Raw genomic sequence first — 17,311 nt, 5'->3', positions numbered from 1 at the left:
TACTTTGCTCCCCGGCTTATGATTTATTCATATGTAGAGTAGAGCATTCCTACATTCCCCCACACCACATTTTATACCCACAATCCCCCACCTCTTTAATCAGAAATATCGAAGCAGGCCGAACGGGGGATGAAGCAACGCAACGTGGAAACGCAGTGAAATTAATCCAGTTCTCTTTTTAATCAAATGCACTATTCCATGGCATTAACTCTGCGTATGTATGCTTGTGTACAGTGGCAGAAACGGGGCGTATAAAAATGACATGCGACCCATGATGCCCTGAGCACACGGTGTGTACTTTAACCTACAAAGCCGGCAGCGAGCCTCGGGTTGCTTGCTTTTTCATGGCACATCCATTCATAATTCACCATGTAAACTACAAAGGTGGATGGGTAAATGGACATGTGAACTAGTGATGAGACAGAGAGAAAAGAGAGGCACATTTGACACTTCAAAGCATTTTAATGCGCCATTTGCAGCATGGGAAATGAACATGCATTACATTGCTTTTTTTGTTTTTTTACAAAAATCCTTTGTACTCAAACACAACACCAGCTACACCCAGGCAGATGAGGAGAGCTAGTCGGGAATGAGAGAAAAGTGTATGGGTGCTATGGATGCATTAGATGGTGAGGACAGCCGGCTCATAAAAAATGTGTGACATTTGGTGTACGTGCACTCACCCACATGCAACAAAGTACAAACTCACTTTCATGCACACACACACACACACACACACACACACACACTGAGAGCTATCTTTCATTTTGGCTGTGGAACTCCCTCCAGTTTTCTTCTTCTCATGTATTTTTCATGCACCAGTGCTCCCAGTAGAAGGCCTGTGTGTCCAAGACAGGATCCTCCACTGTTACAAGGTCGTGTTCTACACTAACACCCTGAAATTAGGGATCTAATTCTTAAAGGGATTTATTTATTAATTGATTTTTTTTTTTTTAGAATTTAAAATGTGTATAACGAAGACAACGTTTTTACATTACAGTGTTCTGACCAAGTCGGCTACCAGCAGATTCAACAGTTACAGACAATAAGATTTCAGATCACTGTGTGATGGTAGAAAGAAAAGGCTCAGGGTGTCATATCCTGGGTCACCTATGAACAAATCATCTGTGCCTTCCTCCGACTCCTTCCATCTATATTTAAATACACTTAAAGTGACCAGCAGCTTCTTTCTCTCTTTCCCTCTTTCTTTCTGAGTAGTCTGATGGCTGTAAAGATGCTGTAGATAAAAGGGTCTTCACCGTCCACGTTGACGTCACTGGGTTTCACTCCAACTCCCAGAATGCGTTGCTCAAGTGTCTCGATGCGCTTGCGATGCCGCTGCATTCATGTACTCCTCGGAATTCTCGCTTCCGATTTTGTAAATCTCGGCTTGCACTTGCAGGCCCAATTGTTTGTTAAATATTAATCAAACTGTGTTTGGACAAATCAGGGAATCGAATGAAACAGGTCATTACTTTGCAGTACCATGGAAGAATGAAAAGGTCTAATGTAAGTTTCAATGATTCTTGATTCAAATAAAACAAAAATCACCCAACTAGGTTTTGAAACTCATTTGTAACAATGATCAGGCAAGATATCTTATTTAAATTGGAAGCACGTATAGATTATGTAGTCTAATAATCCAAAACCTTTTTGAGAAAGAAAAGCAGTCAGTGGCGTGTTTTCTTTTAACTTATAGCTTTCTGTCTAAACTGTTCCTATTGGTATTAGACTAATTAGACTAGTGTGTATGTTATTGGGATTTTAGTCTTAAATGAACCAGTGAGTCATATTTATTTGCCTATTTCTTCTTTCAGATGATTTTATTATTGTCAGTTACATGTAACAATGTCCATGTGTTATTGCTTGACCTGTGCATCAGGTTAGTGGAGTGATGACCATTACATGTATTACCACTGCAAGCAATCAGACACACTTAAGGAATTCAAATATGAGCTATAGATACAATCAGATCTAATATTTACAATAGTAATGGAGAGATTTTGCACAGCTGTAATCTAAAACTTAAATGAATACCTCATAGTATTTAAAAGCATGGAGCATGCTCTCCGCCCCCCTTCATGCCACGAAGTTGTGAAGTGGTGATCAAGTCTTTTATCACTCATCACAATTTCGCGGATCGAGCCTAGCAGCGGTCACATTTCCGACAGCCCGTGAAGGCAGCACGCTCCGCACCACTCCGTTCAGCAGCAGCAGCAGCAGCAGCAGCGCTTTTCCTCCCTGTAACCTAAACAATGACTCCTGCTACAGACCGGAGGAAAGCACGCCAGTAGAATGCGTTACCCAGCACCAGATCCCTGCATTTCACCACTATTCCTACCACTCACTTCAATGAGCCGACCGTGAACATGTGGATACCTACAGAGCATGAAAAATACGGCGTCGGTAAGTTTATTGCCTTTCTGTGTTTAAACTGCTGTCCTCTGCGCTCACTCACATTCAGCCGGAGGGCATGTGTATCGATACGGGCTGGCGGAGGTGATCTGGCTCTGAGCGGGATGCGTTTTCCAGCCCCTTATGATTATTTTATTATTATTTTATTCTAATGGAAATCAGCATCGGCTCTCCTCCCAGCAGCCCGTGATGAGAGCTTGGGTTTCATCTGACTGCCACATTGCAAAGCGCAGGGTTGTCGCTCTGACCCCCCCCACCACCCCATGGTTTGCCAAATGAACAACCACATTTAGATTTTTATTTTTTTATTTGGTTTTCTTTCTTCTCCTGCTTGTGCTTTGCCCTCTTTCTCCTTGCATTGTGTGGGGAAAACAACCAGCGCGCCGTGTTGACTCTTTTTCTATTTGTTACACTGTGTCTGTTTGAATGAGGGGGGAAAAATCAGCTGCTTGCTTCAGTCAGTATCTGTATGTCTGTGTGTATTTGTCTCAGGCTCTGCCAATTCTTTGAAAGAAACGCAAATCTGAGGGGGGAAAAACCCCAAAAAGAGAGCTTAGATTTATTTTGGTGTGTCTGTGATCGAGGCTGCCTTGGACCTTGAGAGGTCCTGGAAATGTGTGCATCCTTGAGCGCATTGTTCCAGGCTGTCGCGAGGCTCTGGATCAAACACTGAAGTGAGACAAACAAGCGACAACAAGGCAACCTAAGCCAAGTGTGTATGTGTGTGTGTGTGTGTATGTGTATGTGGGGGGGTAAATCCCACACAGACTTTGTCCTGTTAGTGTGGTAGGAATTTCTCCCTTTGCCTGTCTGTCTGTCCCCACTAAAAAAGAGGCTCATTGAGATGTGGCCGCTGAGAGGCGGCTTAAATGTCTCATAATTATATTCCCCAGAGATACTGGTCTGCTCTGTGTGTGATGTTCAGGTCCCTACATGATCCCACAGCCTCTGTGAAAACCAGCCAATAATCAGTTTGTAATCTCCACCAGGACGCCAGGAAAAAGTGGCCAGTAAAACCTTCTTAAAACTGCTGTGAGATGATAAGCGATTATGGTTGTTTCCCACTATTGTGTGTAGCCTGTCTGGTTGCATAATAAGGCATCTTTCCAGGCTCTTAAACTTTGCTCAGTGTTTAAAAAAATCCACTTGTGCCACCTTGCTACCGTGACCTGGAATCATTGGAGCACAGTGAACCAGAAACTAGCCTTTGGCCTCTCTCCGTCACACAGTCTGGTCACTTGACTGCTTTGCTAAATTTTCCCCTGGTGTAGACTTGTTTCCCTTCCCTGTCCATGTAAATGTAAGACCTGACCCTAATAACTGTGCAGTTTTATTATGTTATACTCAATTCTGTGCATGATAGAGTCCCCCAGAGCCCATAGCTTCCATATTTTGATAAGCCAGAATAGATTTATTCCATTTAGCCTCTTAAACCCATTCCCTCCTGTCAAAGTTCACTTGGCTGGAAAAAGAAGACATTTATTTTGAAGGCTAAACACTTACCATTGTCCCCAAACTGCTAGGAGGGGGGGGGGGTTAATTGGATTAAGTCTCTTTATCCCATTTTTTCCTCAATAACAGCAATAAGACTCATTTAATTGACTGTGATTTATTTTCTAAGACGTGCTTTGGCAGAGGTGCGTTTTTTTTTTTTGTGGCCGGGTGCTTTTTTTGAGGAAGGAACTGGGACGTTTGTTTTCCTGTTGTGAAATTCAGGTTACACGATGCACAAACACTCACGCATGCACGATAGATAGATACAGTGGGAAGCATGTTTGATGGTTTAAGTTATGATAACAGCAACTTTTAAGGTGTCTGCCTCAGTGCTGTTTTTCCCAGTCTGAAAGGTTGGTGTGCTTTTGATTTTTGGTTTTTCTTGTGCTGTACACTCTATCAGTGTCTGAGAATGTCATTCATTCTGTTTAAGTGGATCAATGGAGACTTTAGAGAGGCTATGGAGTGCTATAATGGGTATCATTAGGATGAGGTTATGCTGCACTGGAGCTATTTCCGATGATTTGTTGTTCGACCACTTTGTCAGACAAACGTGTTCACACACTTTAAACAGACCTTCCGGACGCCACAGAGATGCTTGAGACACAATGATTGTTTGAATATGTAGATAATGGTGCAATTTCTTTCAGATAGTCTCTCCCCTCTTGGTTGTGAATACGAAACGTGACAGGAGTAGTTGAGCGGAACAGAGAACTTGAGAGTTGTTCACACACTGCTTGCCTTCTCACCTCTGCACAGCTGGCGATTCACTGCACAAAGTGAGCGTGTATGTCGGATTGGTGGTTTCTGGAAGTTACAGAAATATTTAAAAGCAGCCCCTCCCAATTGGTAGGTTGGTAAGATGTGAGACAAGCTCTCCTGATGAAGTATAGGAACACCTTGAATCTCAACATAAAGCCTTCGTAGTAGCCCTGCATAATTAATTTCATATTCATAAAATAACCCCAACAATATTAAAGACTTTGTCATTTTGCTGTTGCTGGAATCTTTAGCACGTTTACTGCAATGTCACATGTGAAAATGGCAAAAGTTTCCATCCTCTGGCCTCCAATTTGATCAGTTATTTTGCAAGAGAAAAGGATAACTAAATATTTATCCTTGTTTCAAAATAACTTCACACAAGTAATGACCATTGATCCCCAGATGGAATCTCATGCTAAATTATTCATACTAGGAGGAGCAGCTGTTGCCTCTCCAGCAGCCTGCACAACTTAGCAAAACACTACCTGAAATGCTACTGAGCCGAATCACACCTCAGTAGAATTACCACCACTGAACCACATCTGTTTTTACTCTTCCGCTCAGTCCTGTTGGGCCTCTCATGGAAATCCATGCTGTGGAATATGCAGTGATATCTAAATATTGGTACAAGTAAGTCCCTACCTTAGCCATTTTAAATGTGATCTCCTCCAGGTGCTTTCAGCGAACATTTTATCCCGTTTTGACAGGGAGGCTGGCCAACTAAAAGGGCTTGGAAATCCTTGGATCCTTGCGGGAACATTTGATCTGGGGCCAAATCGAGATGAGATTAGAACGTCTCGCTGTCTTAATTGGAAGGTTGCGGCTTTTGATGTCGATTCGCCTTACAGAGCGAAGTGGCGCCCTGGGAGGACAGGGGGACCACGGCCATTGATGAAATATGAATGCACTCTCACCGAGTTGATGTTAAGGCTCCCATTAGCCCACCAGTGGAGTGATTACTGGTTCTTAACCTGAAGCCAGAAGGTTGGAAGATTGATGAGATGATGTTAATGTCTGACTCCTAAATGGACTTGGGACATGGAGACATTAGATTGAGCCAACAGGGAGAACTTGTGAAGATGGGTTAGGTTGGCACTAAAAATGACGAGATCACATAACAGAGGATAAGAGGAGGCATGAAGTTAGATGGCGAAGAGCTGAGATAACTGAATCTCAGTAGACAGACGTACTGAAGGCTGTCTTTCCAGTGCTTCATAAGTACATCAGGAATAATCTGTCACGAATGTCACTGAAGATAAACCCACTTTGAAATAGTCGCTGACTAAGAACATACTGGAGGCTGCATTGTGTCATGTTTGGAGAAGCCGTACAGTTAATGCTGCAGACAGACAGAGTGAGTCCTTTCTCCCCATTAAGGCCCTTTGATACAACCAATCAAGCATGTCATTGCTCATCATAATTTAGACAGATAATTAAACCATTTTAACGAGCTGGTTTGCGTCCGTGCGCGTGCAAGTCGAATCCTCTTGCTGGAGAAGCTTGATTTAGCATGCAGCCCCGCTCTGTTCTTAGAGTGCCGTGGAAAAGAAGCATCAGATAAAGACAGAAGAAAGCAGTGGCCTGATTGAATGTTCCTGCTCGAGGCCAGGCTGCGACAGAGGGCCGATGTCAGGCCTGGGGGTTTCCTGCTCTGTCATGGCTGAGATCGCTGGTGCCTCCCTTGGGGGGATGTCGCTGTGGTTGATGGGGGGTGTAGGAGATGGGGTTGGAGGGGTGTGATGGGAGGTTGAGGGTGCTGGCGCGTGTCAGGGGTGGACTCATTGTCGGGGCGTCCGCCCTGCCCTGTTACCCCCAGATTCATCCCCCCCTCCCTTACCCCGCACTCCACAGGGGATTAGCAGGTTGTTTTGGAGGGGGCCCTGAGGCTCATTCCACCATTATACCCATGATTCTCTAATGCAGCAAGCCCCAAGGCGATGTTTGGGAGAGGTTGGGGGGAGGAGGCGTGGTGAGGTGAAGCCTACCAGCTTGTAATTGCATCCTCGCCTGCTGCCTTGTCGCCGTCTGCAGAGATAGCACCCCTTCCCCTCTGTGCGCACACACACACACACACTAACCCAATGCAATCATTCAGTGTGGAAGGAGACCGTAGGAGGCTCCCTTGTGAATTGATCAAATGCAGAAAATGGAAAAAAAAAATAGAGAGCAAGAGAGCTAAACACCCAGCCCACTACTATACGCAAGCTGTTCCCTGGTGTGTGTATCATGTAAGGGTTAAATAAATCTGCGTGGACATGTGACATATGACGGGTTGAGTGAGCGTTTTATTCATCGCTGATTCACCCTGACAATAATAGGCATTGTAGCGCAAACATGGCCTGAGACATGAGGACAGCGTTGGAGAAATGCCACCGCTGGTTCGTTTGTGTTGTTCAATTAAATCATGCTCTATTTATTGTGGAGCCCTCAATTATGAAATAAAACACCCAAACACTAGACACAGGAAAAACATTCAGCAACACCAGACACAGGAAAAAGGGGCACGATTGTGTCATCTCAGTTGCATTTTGTGGAAATGAAAATATTCCACTTCACTATTCTTTTCACCCCCTTCTAGCTTTTTGTCAGCACAAACACGGGGGGATACCCTTGTGAATCCCATTGGAGTTGGTGACAAAAACAAACCAATGTGCTGTATTTGTACATCTGTATCCATGTATAATGCAGAAATGGGCTGCTGGGGTGGGGGGGGCTTTCCTGCATTTCCACCCCAGTGTGCTTGCTGGAGGAAGATGATGCTCCTACTCTGAGATGGCAGTGATTTCCAGATTACCAGAATGCATATGGCCGTTGTGATGGCCATTATTTCAGATTGGCTTGACATGAATTATTGGTTTCAAAACCTGTGTCTCGTGTGCTAATGTCCTTCTTGGAGGCCCAAAGAGCTTGAATGATGCATTTTGATAATGAATAGTTTTCATCGTTTTTTTAAAAGATGTCAAAAGCTTCTCAAATGTGTGGATATGCAGCTTTGCTTGATCATAAACGGCAGTAAATTTAAAAAAAAAAGGGCTTTCAGCTTTTGGCTGTACAAATCAAGACATTTGATCTCCCAGATATTATGAGCGTTCATCACAGTTTTCTTTGACATCTCACTGTCTAAATCAGTCCATCATGGGAATAACTGGCAGATTATTCAATGAAAATAATTGGTACTTGCAGCCCTACCTTCTACCTTTTTGGCAAGCTTCATATCAAATGCTCTTGTGATACTTTGTAGCAGGCCTGCTGTGGTGTAGTTTGGTTGTGGCTCCCCTTCGTTGATACCAATCTGTGATCCCTGCATGAGGGAGGTTAATGGGATATGTCCTATTAGGAATTCAGCAGCTTAACCGATCAGTGGCACTCCTGTAGTGGAGGCGAGGGTACATTGTGTATGTGTGTGTGTGTTATTTGCCATGTGCGTAGGCTGGAGGGAAAAATGACTGACATGCCATTTTCATAAATGAAGGGCGTCTGCCGGTGACAATCACTTTGATTGGCGGGTGAGAAGAGCTGTTTATGCATCAAGAGACACAGTTGGTTTTTTTTTTTGTGCTCATTTGCAGCAGAAAAATGATTGCCCCCACTGGTCCAGCATCAGTTATCTGTCTACCATGGCTGTAATCCAGGCTCACATGTATTGACCATAAAGGAAGTGTACATTGATTTGTGTGAGGGTTTGTGTGGGTGACCCACTGCATCACAATGACCTCAAGGCTTCTATTTTCCTATAAACCTCTCTTTAGTAATGGCAACCTCTGAACACCCTCAAGTTACCAAGTGTGAGTAATTCATTGTGAACATGCTACTAAAGAGATAGTTATGGTCCACTCAGGATAAATCTTGGAGCATTAATGTATTATTGAAGGCTAATAAAGTGTCAAGGCTTGCTTAAAGGACATATGCATAATTTAAGAATGTGAAGAGCTAATGGTGGTGGTTGTCTCTGTCTTCAATTACCCCGTTAATTCCTGAATATAGAATTGGCTTCTAACACTCTTGAGTCACACAGTCATGGTGGGGGATGTGTAACCAGGGGAGAGTCGTACAGATGGCTTTGGTCCAGTTCTTTGTTTCGCTCTGCAGTGTAATCTATTTCTCTGTGGGGTGATTGACCCTCATCAGGCCAAATCTGCATTGGGGTAGGTTTTCCTCAAAGTATATTTCCTCATCGTCCTTTCCTCTGTGGTTTTAATGATGACGGATACGTCCACATCACATTTGGAAATTGTACATGTCCACTGATGATTGGCAAACACCAAACCTATGTAGTTTTTGGCCAATACCGATAGGAATATTACATTTCAAAGAAGAGTGATATATCTGATATTCATATTTTAACATACACATAACATGATTTAATGAGAATCCTAGAGACTATATAGCTAACTAAGTGGTAACATGTGCATGCTAACATGCTCACTATTACAATGTTTGTATGTAGATGTTAAGAAAATATAATGGTTACTATGTTTGCACAACAAACGACAACCAAAATAACAGCAGCTACAGCACTGACAATAGGAATATGACTAATAATGAGCAATATGGTAACAGTAAAAAACATGACAATAGTTAATACATGACAATAATAACATTAAAACTGTATATCCGCTTAGAAGAGTATTTCTTAAAAGACTGGATTTAAGTTGGATAAACCACCAGCTTAGTGTGGGTGAAATGCCACAACGGACGACTAAAGATGAATTTGTAGACATGACCTAAATTCATCCAAGTGCCAAGATATTTAAAACCAAATTTGCCCCTCAAACCATACAGCTCAACTCTGCTCAGTTCCTCTGAAAAGCATCACAGTCCAGTTCGGGTCACTAAGGAGGCTATTAGGAGTTTATCAGTGTGCACGACCAGGATTAATGCCAGCGAGAGGGAGAGAAAGGAAGAGGGTGAAAGGTCTTCAGACAGAAAGCTTGTGGACGCCTTTGCTCGACCTTGACTGGACGTTCACTCACGGTGCTGTCTGACCACATCTGTTCCCTCTCTCCTCCACTTTAGTTTTGTGGAGCCTTGATTATATTCTAATGCTTTTATATACCTGTTGTATGGAATTGGCTCCTTTTGCTTCCTCTTTTGTATCCTTTTCTCCCCCCCCCTCTGCTCTGCAGCAAATTTCTGCACAGTGAACATTTAGGCTGTCACGTTAGATCGACAGAGACAGCAGGTTGCACTGTGATGACCCTTATCTCACTTTCTACCTCTTTCTTCTCATCCGTCGATCGCTCATTGCTTTTCTGCATGCCTTTTTTCCCCTATCTTTTTTCTTTCCCATCTTTCGCGAGCCCACTTCCCTATCCTGTGCTATGGTCTGTTCCACCTTTTATCTCTCTTCCACATGTGTCTCTTTCTCTTTTTTCCCCCCCATCCCTCGTCTCGATCCATACTCACCTGCCCTAGATATCCCCAGTGACTGTGTGTGTTTGCCTCTTGTGTATCAAAAAGTGTGTATTCAACGTTGAATGCATATTTGTGGCTATGGTGTTCTCTGTGTATCTTGTGTGGCATAATGCAGGTTTGTATGTTGTATTTCTGGGTGTGTGTTTGCAGCATCCTCAGCGGACTAGTAGTTGAATGTGATGAAGCACTTCAGATGCCCGGCAGGCTTTGGATAAGAGCTGCAGCTTTATGCATCTTTTTGTTGTGCTACATACTACGCTCCCTATCAAATCCTATAAAACATGTTTCCTTTTGATAGTAGCATATCATTCTAAAATGAGATTTGAAAACACTCAAAACTCAAAACTCAGTCATACCTTAGCAACTGTAAAGAGTCTTTTTTATCATCTTTCCAAAACCAAAAATGGAGGAAGCAAAAGTGTGAGGAATAGATTTAACTGTGTTTGTAAGTCCTGTAGCATGAGCTTCAAATGTTAGTGTTTATGGCTAAAGTAGTGCTATTTCCGAGGCCTAGAAGCACATCATTGGGCCTGTTACATGTGTGAAAGAGTTATGTATACGTTAGCTTTATTAGTAACTTTGCCGTTATCTTTACTGTATTAGGTGAAGTTTAAATTCCAGTAGCCTTAATCAAACTTGTTACAAGAAATATTATCTTTGCCCAAGTCTTAAGTTCTTTCACATGTTGCTTGTACAGGTATTTTTCTGTAATAAGCTGAGGATCCAAGCAGGTGCATGCTGGGACAAAACGACAGTCCAAGCTTAGATTTTTACATTAAAACCCTCTTTACATTGTCTTTTCAGTCAGCCATTTCTTTTAAGTGTGTGTAGCAGGTGGACAGATGGTATTTTCCTGTTTCCCTGAGTTTGGTTTCTGTCCCATTCTGTCTGCTGTCTTTGTGACCTCAATACCTGTTTTATCAGTGTTTTCGTAATGGAGGAGGCAGCTGTTTATATGCTGGCTACTTTGCAGAAATGACATAAGAATGTCATTTATGCTCTGCTGTTGATTACTTCTGTCTCTATGAATAGTGGTGGTGTGCCTTTTGTTATCTTCTCTCGTGTCTCTATCCATTCATCTTCCTGCGTACTTTCTGCGTGCACATATTCTAATCAGAGCATCTGGTCGTTTCAGAATTGACTGTTGAAATCTCAACGGCAAATACAAAAACACATACACCACAGGTATGCTATATTATTAGTGTAGCATGACTCTGGCCTCATGAGCCGTGGTAGTGACATTGATCTGTTTAGATCCGTCTCTGTCTTCTCTGAGATTGAACTGTTTTGCCATCTCCATCACTCTCTGTAAAAACCACATAGGGAGGATCAGCTGCTGCCTGGCTGACTTCTGGGCAGCAGCCTCTCCGACCTTGGCTGCAGTTAGCTGTCTTATTACCTGCTCGGTGTGTGTGTGTGTGTACACCTCTGCAGCGATTGAATCAATGTATATAGGGTCTCTTAATTTGATCTTTGTCCCCTTTAGAGATTCATGCATGTGTGTGTGTGTGTGTTAGTGATCTGTTTCCAGCTCTTGCCGTGCCGTCGAGATGATGGCCTGGCTCCCCTGTGCACGTCAACCTGCTGCATGCAAGGTCCTGGCTCACCGCCCGTCCTCCTCACCTCTCCTCTAGCAGCTCCCCTCACTTCCTCTCTCTGCCTGCACACAGGAAAGCCAGTTTAATGTCAGGTTGACTTTCAAAAGGCCTTTTCATGGCAGCCCACTGCCACTGGCTTGCTCGCTTTCGTCACAGCTTCTTTTTTTTTTTTTTTTTTTCAGTCAATTTGAGACTGAAGTGCTGAGGCCGATTGCAATTGATTTTTGGCATGCAAGACCGCTCAGCTGATTGAAATAGCTTTATTTTATAGAAGGAGAAGTTATAGGATGTATAAAATTCTGCATGTGGGGTTTTCTTCATCTAGATTGATGGGCAAAAGGAGAGGGGAGTTACAACTTTGAAATGAGATTAACTCCAATCTCGGTGACAAAGCTGCAAAATATGATTATTTCGAAACCGACTGGTTCTCCCCAGCTGAGCGCTTCTTATGAATTTCTAAATTAATTGTGTGGGTGTTGTAGAGTGTTATTGCCTCAGAGAGTCTGTTTAATTCATCAGGTTGACTAAACCTCCAACTGCGACCCAGTTCACTTCTTACATTTCCTCTTTTCAACCCAACCCCTCTTCGGGAACTGTTCCTATTTGGATTGTTTATCTAGTTAAGAGGAAAGCCTTCAAACCACACAGACAGAAACCGATTTTTCAGTTAAATACATTCTTGAATTAATATGCCCGCCAAACATCTGAGCCGCAGGATCATTTGAAGTTTTGTTTGTCTGAAGGGAGAAAACCAAGCGCCTTCCTGCTTCCTGCCTCTCATCATTGATTGAATTGGGCCTTTTCAGCCTTCTTCTAGCAACACCAAAGGTTTGCATCGCAGCACATTGGAAGGTTTACTTTGTTTCTACTCCTTTTCTGAAAGTTGCACAGAGGATTCCTTCTGTTGATTCAGTAGGCTGGGTATTTCTTCTCCTGCCAGTAGAGTAGACACTTTATGTGCTAAGCTAACCATCATCGGCTTCATATTTACCGCACAGATTTGAGAGTGGTATCTTCAAGAAAGTGGATAAAAATATTTTCTAAAATGTTGAATGATAGCCCACATCCTGTGTTATACAAAGATATGTACTGATGTTGCACGAACTCACAGATGGCATAAAGCAACACAGCACTAAACCTGACACCAGGGTCACTCCAAGCACTGATATCAGTTTCTTTTCCTCCAGCCAAGCATTACCAAAAAAAACACAACATTCAACCACAGTGCGATTGGCTTGAAGTGGCCTTGTTTGCCACAAGCCTAACCTCTCTCCCATCATCCACCTGGCGTCTTTATTTTCCTCCTTCCTCTACTAGTCGCACCCTCAGGGGAGGGAGTCTGAAGAACTAAAAGCGGAAAGTGGCGCTGCTAAAAGCCGCTGAAATGGATCCCCTTTGTGTGGGGGCGAGAGGGGAAATACGAAGGAAAACCCCCACTGTGGGAGCCTTTGTGCGGGGAGTAAAAGCACTTGGTCTGGGCGATGACGGCGGATGGACACCTCAGGCAGTTGGTTGAGCCCAGCAGAGGAGATGACAGGAGAGAAGAGTCATTGTTTGTATGCATGCTTGCTATGTACAACATCAACGCAAACTGTGATCCTATAGCAGATCCCCTCCCAGTGGACGCCTCGCATACCTTTTGAGGCCAAGGACTATTCTTGCTAACAAGCAATTTGAGTTGAGAGCTGGCCTCAGATAAAATACAGCCACTGGCATGGAAATAATATAATAAAGCAGAAGCCCACATTTACTGGTATTTATTTCAAACAATCCTTTTTGATTGCAGATGGTTTTGTTGATCAAGTGATAAAATACTTTGAGATAGTGGTAGTTTTTGTCTCACTCCCAAGGGCATCTAAAAATAGCATCACACCCTAGCAGTATTTTCCCATAGAGTAATCACCACTGTTAATGGATCAATAATGGAAATCTCTTTTTGGATCATGTATCCCCCTACCTATCTGTCGACTGCCTAATGACCTGTCATGGCCTCCATTTTGACCTTGATGGTCATCACAAAGCCCAGTATCATCTTTCAGTCTTTGAGCTTTTTGAAGAAAGATGCTTTCATGTTGTTTGAATAGTTTGACTTGAAAGAGTGCTAGAGGGATAATGTAACATCAGTGATTTATACATCTTGTCTTGAATCCCCTCCTCTTGACTAATTCTTTTCAGGCGGCACCTCGAGAGTTTGATGCTGCGCAGCTTCCGCAGAGAAATGAGGCGTATTTGTTTTCCATCCCCCTCAAAAATAAAGTTAATTGGGCTAGTGAAATGCACAACACATTCCTCGCAGCCAGGATACATGTGAGCGGCACGCATGTCAGAGCAGATGCCCGGGTCGTAGCAGAACCGTGCATTGTCTTCCTTCCTGTCTCTCTCTCTCGGTTCACTCAGACCAGCTCGGGCCTTCTGCTGTGCCGTGCTGACATAATGAGTATGGGGATGCTAAAAATACTGATGCACAAATGGAGCATGCTGCACTGCACACGTTTAAGACATATGTTTTAGCATAGCTGCTGATGCTGCTGTTGTCTCCTGGAGCAGAAAAGGGAAGAACTTCGCTTGTGGCTTTGATCAAAGTCCAGCTGTTTCCCTTTGACTCGGCTTTTGATTAGGGGAAAGTAACCTGGGTGAATTCGATTTCAAATCCACCTTTTTACGTTGCACATCTACAGGTATAAAGATGCCCCCCATTTGACATATGGTAACCTTCTGTGACTGCACTTCCTCTGGCTTGTATTGAGTTCAACGGTTAGTGTGGTAATGGTAGTGATTGAATGGGCGCTTGGAACCAGGCCATTGATCTGTAGGGGAATGTTTCCAGGCATCATCAGTGGTGATGCATCACCCATAAGCTCCCCCCGGACCCTCATCTGGAGTGCAGCCATAATCCTCTTTGCACAGGCTGTCCTAATGCACCAGTAACCTTTCCACCACCTAGGAGTACAGACTGGGTGACAGCGTCTGCTGTGGCTGTGCTAGTTTGGCATATAGCTGTGAGAAAGGATGCACTTAAGCTCCTTTTACACAGGCAGTCTACTCCTGACATGTTCAGGAACATTTCCTTCATGGGGTCGTGTGAATGGAAGCTGGGATCGATATTCTGGGAAGTCTTTACATCTAAATTCTCACCTCAAGGCCCCGAACTAGCACTGTCAATGCATGTGTGAAAAGGCATAAGAATTAAGTGTTCCTGAATGTAGCTGCATGTGTGAATAGTGAAAATCACTAGCGGTGCCTGAAAGGTTATGCTGGTAATCTACCAGGAACTGCGTGTGCTTTATGCTGGTTTATACACCAACATGTAGGCAGTCTGGGAATAGATGTGTATGAGCCGGCAATATTTTTACACCTAAATCCTGATGTCAATATCAATAATGGAGATTAGAACAAGAGAACCAATACCTCGTATCAACTTTTCAGACAAACTTACTCATTTTTAATCAAAAGATCAATGAATTAGCCCTTACTATGTGTGAGTAAGTAACAGGTGCAATCATTTTATTGATCTGGCATCATAATGAACAGCATGATCACTTCTAACACTGTGAAAACTGAAAATATAAGCATTGATAACACAAGTTGCAAACAAATCCCTGAATTTTATAGTGTAACATTTGTACCCCCAGACCTAAACACTACACATTAAATTACTTATCAACCAACTCAAATTAAAACAGAGGCAACTTTTTTTTATAGCGCAGAATATAACACAGTAACCTTCAATAACACTGCATGGAAACATTTTCCAGCCTTTGAATCTCTTCATGGTTTATACTTGGATCTGAGTATTACTATACTTGAATACTTGGGGGAAGTTTCCAGACTTGTCTGCTCTCATGTTCACCAAAACGTAAGACAAAGGAAGTTCACAAACTCTGCGTATAGATGTTGATAGTAACCATGCAGTATAGTGAATAACACTAAAACTCCGCAACATATGCTAACTTACTTGTATGAGGGAAGTTTGGGAGGTTAACGAAATCTGGCCATTTAGTTTACAAGTTCTCGGACTCACCGCGACCTAACATAATAGTTTTTATAAAATTAGTTTGTTTAGCAAATCCTACCATCACTTTAGTTTAGCCACTCCGTTCCTGGAAGAGATCCTTCCTCCATTGCAAGGATTTGTATCCAATAACTCCTAACCTAAGCTTTGACCATAAATTAAACCCAAATATAATCAGGGGTGTGTGTATATGCGTATGTGTGTATGCATTTACTGTCCCAAGCAGGATCTTCCAGGCTTTACCCAGTACCACAGCAAAGGAAGTGAGGGGACTATGAAGGGGGAGGGAAATGAAAAGGAAAGGAGAGGTGGATATGGGTGAAATGGAGGAGGAGATACAGCGAGGCGAGGAGAATGACACAGACTCAGAATCTGATGGTTGATGGGCTGTCAATTGGCGGTCCACATGGAGTTCCTCCTCAGAGTTGAGCTGCTAAGGCTGGCAGAGCAGCGTCCCAGCGTGTCTCTATATGCCCGTTTGTGTTTCAGGAACTCTCTTTGTAGCTCATTAGAATCTTTATACTTGCTTCCCCCCAGGGAGTAGCCGGCGTTGAACGGGCACACAAATGAGGCTACCTTTCTACTTTGTATAACGGTGTTCGTGCAACTGTGGGAGGAGAAAAACAAAGATGAAATTAATCACTCTAGCCGCGCCCCTCCCCCTTCTCTCATCCCTCTTCTCCCTTCAACTTCAGAGCTCCTGCAGACTTTTCAACTAGTTTTATTTAATTACAGACAGCATGAGGGTGCACACAACTGCCGTTGACCTAAATTGGGAAACTGGGGCGTGATTTTTTTTTTTCTCTCCCCCCTCGTCCCCTCCAACTTCTTACTCCACTCTATTGATTTTGTCTGTGTGGACACGAGCGCGAGCGCACGGCCATCAGTTTGACACTCACTCTCAGCGTCTGTCTCTCGGCCTGCTTCTGTCTCACTGCTGCATCTGAATCAGCCTAGCCACAGCTCCCTCTCCTCCCAATTGAATCTGGAGAATATGTAGGGGAATTGGGAATCTCATCCGTTCGGGGTCCCTGACAGGACGAGAGCTGTTATAAAACAAATTGGAGAGCAGCCTCTTTGTTTCGCACTGATGTCTTCGCAGTAATGGACAAGATTAAGGCAACGTGTGAAGCAGCTCCTCGAGCTGAAGCAAAACCCAAAGCAGGCATCAGGGACGTTCTTATGTGACAGCTGAGTATTGGTTAATTATTTTCATGGTACAAGATGGCTTGAGTGGCTACTCTCTCTCTCCTTCTGTGTCTCTCAGTCAGTGTAGCTCTTGGCTGTGTCATTTCCTACGTGGTTTGCTTTGACAAACACCGCTCTGATTCTCAGTCCCTTTTGCCTGAGTTTGATTCCTGGAGGAAAGCCTTCCAAACCATGGTGGTTCTCTCTCTTTCCTCTCGTATTCTCTTTTTTTTTTTTCTCCTCTCCATCTCTACAAGCATAAAGTTCTCCGACCCCAGGAGTAATCCTCCTTGATCTGCCAATGGCATGCAGCGCACAGGAAAATAGCACCGACGACAGCTGAACCCCTTAGCCCCGCAGGAATGTTTGACCACGTGCACACACACACACACACACACACATACAGGCCATACATTGAAACTCACAG

General features: G+C 43.5%; 1 protein-coding gene across 1 annotated transcript in view; it reads left to right on the top strand.

The window, feature by feature from the left end:
• The first annotated feature begins 2,316 nt into the window (after positions 1-2,316).
• The window catches only part of dock4b (dedicator of cytokinesis 4b), a 105,589-nt gene continuing 90,594 nt past the window's right edge, over positions 2,317-17,311 (top strand). Inside the window, exon 1 of the mRNA XM_070853742.1 lies at positions 2,317-2,406. Coding sequence (XP_070709843.1) covers positions 2,370-2,406 — 37 coding nt within the window. The 5' untranslated portion in view covers positions 2,317-2,369. The remainder of the gene's footprint in view (positions 2,407-17,311) is intronic.

The sequence above is a fragment of the Pempheris klunzingeri genome, chromosome 22 (genome assembly GCF_042242105.1).
Source record: "Pempheris klunzingeri isolate RE-2024b chromosome 22, fPemKlu1.hap1, whole genome shotgun sequence".
Lineage (NCBI taxonomy): Eukaryota > Metazoa > Chordata > Actinopteri > Acropomatiformes > Pempheridae > Pempheris > Pempheris klunzingeri.
The sequence above is the reverse complement of the archived record's forward strand: the minus strand, read 5'-3'. Positions and strand labels throughout refer to the sequence as shown.